This window comes from Grus americana, chromosome 7 (genome assembly GCF_028858705.1).
Source record: "Grus americana isolate bGruAme1 chromosome 7, bGruAme1.mat, whole genome shotgun sequence".
NCBI lineage: Eukaryota > Metazoa > Chordata > Aves > Gruiformes > Gruidae > Grus > Grus americana.
In genome coordinates this window covers 5,125,001-5,129,141 of record NC_072858.1, presented here as the reverse complement: position 1 = coordinate 5,129,141, position 4,141 = coordinate 5,125,001, and the positions used below count along the sequence as shown (strand labels likewise).

Here is a 4,141-nt window from a genome sequence, read left to right as displayed (position 1 = left end):
CCAATAACGGGCGGGCGCTCGTAGCCTCCAGCCACAGCAGCACGTCGCAGGGGGGGCCGGGGCCGCGGCGGCAGCGGGCAGGGGCTGCGCGGAGCCTTCTCCTCCCGGCTGCCTCCCCGCCTAATCCCATTTGCCATTGTGCGTGCCCAATCGCCGTGTGCTCCCCGCGTTTAACTTGGATGACATTTTGATTTCATCATTAGCATCCGGCGCCAGGTTGACGCAGCAGCAGCGGCGGCGGGAGGCGGCGGCGGCGGCGACAGCGACGACCCCGGCTCTCCGCCTGCCCGCAGCAGCCCCCCGGTGCCGCGGGCTGCGCGGGTCCCCTCGGCCCCCCGCCCTGCCGCCCCCCCATGCGAGGGGGCCCCGGCCGGCCCCGCCGCCGCGCTCCCACGCCGCCCCGCCGCGCCTCTCCCCCGCGCCGCCGGGAGCCGCCACCTGCGCGCCGGGCGCGGGCTGCGGGGCCAGCGGCGGGCAGGAGCCGGGCGGGCACCGGAGGATGCCGGAGACCGGGCAGGAGCCGCCCAGCGCCCCACCGCCGCCCCCCAAGGAGTCCTTCTACATCAAGAACCTGCTCAACGGCGACCCCCCCAAGGCGCCCCCCAAGCAGCCGCGGGCGCTGTTCGCCCCCTCGGGCAAGGCGGCGGTGGACGGCGCCGGCTTCGCCCTTTCTCAGGTGGGCGACCTCGCCTTCCCCCGCTTCGAGATCCCGGCGCCGCGCTTCGCCCTGAGCGCCCACTGCCTGGAGCGCGCCCAGACCTGGTGGTACCCCTACGCCCTGACGCCGGCCGGAGCCCACCTGCCCCGCACGGAAGGTACCGTTCCCCCCTCCCTCCATCCCTTCCTCCCCGGCGGGGCAGCGGTGGGGACCGGGGACGGCGTGGCGGGGGAGGCTGGCGGCGGGGCGACGCGGGGGTCCGGCCGGTTCGTCCCGCTGCCCCCGACGGGGCGCGGGGACCGGGCGGTGAAGGTGTCTCTTTGTGTCCCTTACCCCCCCACACACCCTCACCCTTCCCCTCCAGCCGCGGAAAAATCCCTGCTGAGGGACTCGTCCCCCGCCTCGGGCACCGACCGGGACTCCCCGGAGCCGCTGCTGAAGGCGGAGGGGGAGCAGAAGGAACTGGACTCCAAAAGCCCCGACGAGATCGTCCTGGAGGAGAGCGACTCGGAGGAGGCGAAGAAGGAGGGAGGCGCGGAGGACTGGAAGAAGCGGGAGGAGAGCCCGGAGAAGAAACCCTGCCGCAAGAAGAAGACGCGCACGGTGTTCAGCCGCAGCCAGGTCTTCCAGCTGGAATCCACCTTCGACATGAAGCGCTACCTGAGCAGCTCGGAGCGGGCCGGCCTGGCCGCCTCCCTGCACCTGACAGAGACCCAGGTGAAGATTTGGTTCCAAAATCGCCGCAACAAGTGGAAGAGGCAGCTGGCGGCCGAGCTGGAGGCGGCCAACCTCAGCCACGCCGCCGCGCAGCGCATCGTCCGCGTCCCCATCCTCTACCACGAGAACTCGGGCGCGGAGGGGGGCGCGGGGGGCGGCGGAGCCCCCGGCACCCAGCCCCTGCTCACCTTCCCTCACCCCGTCTACTATTCCCACCCCGTGGTCACCTCTGTGCCGCTCCTGCGGCCCGTCTGAGCCCGCCCGCCGCCGTTGCGCGGAGGGGCGCGGAGAGGCGCGCAAGTCACCGGCCCGCTTGTAAGTACTCCAGCCACTCGTGCGATTCCACCCGGCCGGCTTCTGCGGAGCAAAGGGGGGGGGGGGGGGAAGAGGGGTGCAGGGGTGGGGGGGACACGACCCCTCGTCGGGTGGTGCTAAGAGGAAAGTCACGAAAATTTAGAAAATAAAAATTAAAAAAAGGGGGGGGGGGAGGGAAAGGAAAATAAGGAAAATGAAAGCGGGAACTTGTAGAGAACCCTGGAGCTGTCACACATTTTGTAAACGTGGACAAAACCCGCGATGGTCTCTGTGGCTTTAGTTTTATTTTTGTAAAAAAAAAAAAAGAAAAAAAAAGGATAATAATAATAAAAAAAAGAAAGATCCCAGGCCACTCCTCGAGATTTGCCAAATGCTAACGGGAAGCTGAATTTCTGTTCCTTTCGGACCTCTCCTGCCTCCAAATTGTTCAGACTCCTGATCCTGTCGTGACTCAAACTTCATCGACCGCGGCTTTTTATTTAAACAGACCTCGGTACCGATTTGCCTCTTTGCTTTCCCATATTTTGTACCTTTCGGTTTCTGTCATGGGACTTTTAACGAGCAAGAAATATAGCCTCAAAGTGAACGGTTAAATACACCCGCACGCTTTGAGAGACCCTTATTTATTATCGTTTACTTAGATATTTTTAATTCTTGTTTATAATTCTTGTTTTCCTAGTTGTTGGGTTGTTTTGGGGTTTTTTTCTTGTAAAGTTATTTCGGTATTTTGGGGAAAAAAAATCTGTACCCTTTTGATTTCTTTTGTAATACTAATTATTATTATTATTGTACTTTTGAACTGTGCAATATTGTACGACGATTCTGAAAGCACTGCTTTTATTTGAATGGTGAGGAAAGGGGTTTTAGCATTGTATAATTGCGTTCGTTCATGTTGTACAAAATAAAATAAAAAAGAATTAAAAGCGAAGGGAAGTGAGAAGAGAGGAGCAGGGCATGGGAATAAGCATCAGCCTGACTTATGCGAATAGATAAGGGAGATTCGGTGAGCTGGGCGCTTTAAGTGAAGGACAATCAACTTTAGGGTAATTTTAATTTATTTGATATGATGTACAGTTTTCTTCTAAAGTCCATCGAGTATGTGGATTTTAATAGGCAGAAATCAAGTGAGGAGTGGACACCTCTAGTCTCTCTCTGTCTTAGTGTCTGCTCACCTGTTGTCTGACAATTGTTTGCTGTCTTCCCAAGGGTTTGAGTTATTTTCTTTTCTTTATTTTAATTTTTTCCCCTTTCGGTTGTAGTCTCTGCCCTCCTGCTTTTTGTTAGGGATCGGTCCTATTTTTAAAACAGCCTATATTGTTATAAACTTAATGTTGTGGTGGAAAAAAAAAAAAAAAACAAAACAATAAAACCCGTTCCTTATCATTTTTTAAAGTGTGGCTTCGGAGAAAAAAAAAAAAGAGAAAGAAAAAAAACAAAACCAAAAACAACCAAGACCGAGCGTTGTCTGGGCTGCTGGCCAGGGCGCCGAGGCCGCGGGCACGGAGCCGCCTCCGCCGGGGCTCCCCGGGAGCGGGTGTCCGGAGTCCCTCTCCGACCGGGAGCGGATGGACGGGGGGGGTTTCCCAGCTCCGCCGCAGCCGGCGGCACCGCGGTTGGGTAACCCCGGACGAGGGGTCCCGGGCCCCCAGGTAGCCCCCCGGGCCCGGCGTGGGGGCGGGCGTGGGGAGGGGTCCTTTCCCACCCGGGGGGCCGCCTCTCCGGAGGCTTCCCCTGAACTTCTGGCCGCCCCTTTCTCTACCCCCGTCGGGTGCTTCGCCTCCCGGCGGGGGTCGGTGCTGCCTTTCCCTTTCTCGTCTCCGGGGGGCTGCCGCAGGGGGCTTGCCCAAAGGCACCCCGGGGTGTGTTCCCTCTCCACGGGCTGCGCCCTCTGCCCACGGCCGGAGCCGCCACTCGTGTTAATACACCCGGCACGGTTATTTCGAGATAGGATCGTTCTCCGTTTCCCGAAGATTGGCCCGAATCGACGTGTTTATAGCGCCGAAGGCAAGATTTCGGGCCAAAGAAATCAAAATAAAACGCAGCGTTGCGAAAAGATAATCCTGCGTTTTCTTTTCGTTTGGGATAAAAACCCTGGCAATGGGTCGTAAATGAAAAATAAACAGAGTTTCGGAGTCAAAATACGCTGCTCGCTGTGTCTCCTACAAACAGAGTGATGCCTTTTCTGTTTGCAGTACTAACTTTGGGACAAGTCGCTTGCAGCTCATTAAAAATATTGTTGTAACAGCAAATACGTCTTTCCATTTTACAGCGCGCTAGCACGATGTTATCAAACGGCAAGGAAAAAAACCTCATTTATTTGTAGTCGGTGCCCAGAAAACGATTCCGGACGGTCCCGACCCTTCCCCGGCGGTCGCCCCCCGCCTGCGCGGCTCAGTCCCCGCAGCGCGGCCCTTACGCGGGTGCGGGCACCGCCGGGCCCGGCGCGGACAG

General features: G+C 58.7%; 1 protein-coding gene across 1 annotated transcript; it reads left to right on the top strand.

Annotated features, from left to right (window-relative positions):
- Positions 1-243: 243 nt before the first annotated feature.
- Positions 244-1,731, top strand: HMX3 (H6 family homeobox 3). Its single transcript, XM_054832182.1, has 2 exons — positions 244-815; positions 1,023-1,731. The coding sequence occupies exons 1-2, from the start codon at positions 500-502 to the stop codon at positions 1,628-1,630; spliced, it is 924 nt and encodes a 307-aa protein (XP_054688157.1). The 5' UTR covers positions 244-499; the 3' UTR covers positions 1,631-1,731.
- Positions 1,732-4,141: the final 2,410 nt, after the last annotated feature.

Coding starts and splice junctions, on each gene's coding strand:
- HMX3 (XM_054832182.1), top strand. CDS start 500: ATGCCGGAGACCGGGCAGGAGCCGCCCAGCGCCCCACCGCCGCCCCCC. Junction 816..1,022: donor CCACCTGCCCCGCACGGAAG/GTACCGTTCCCC, acceptor CTTCCCCTCCAG/CCGCGGAAAAATCCCTGCTG.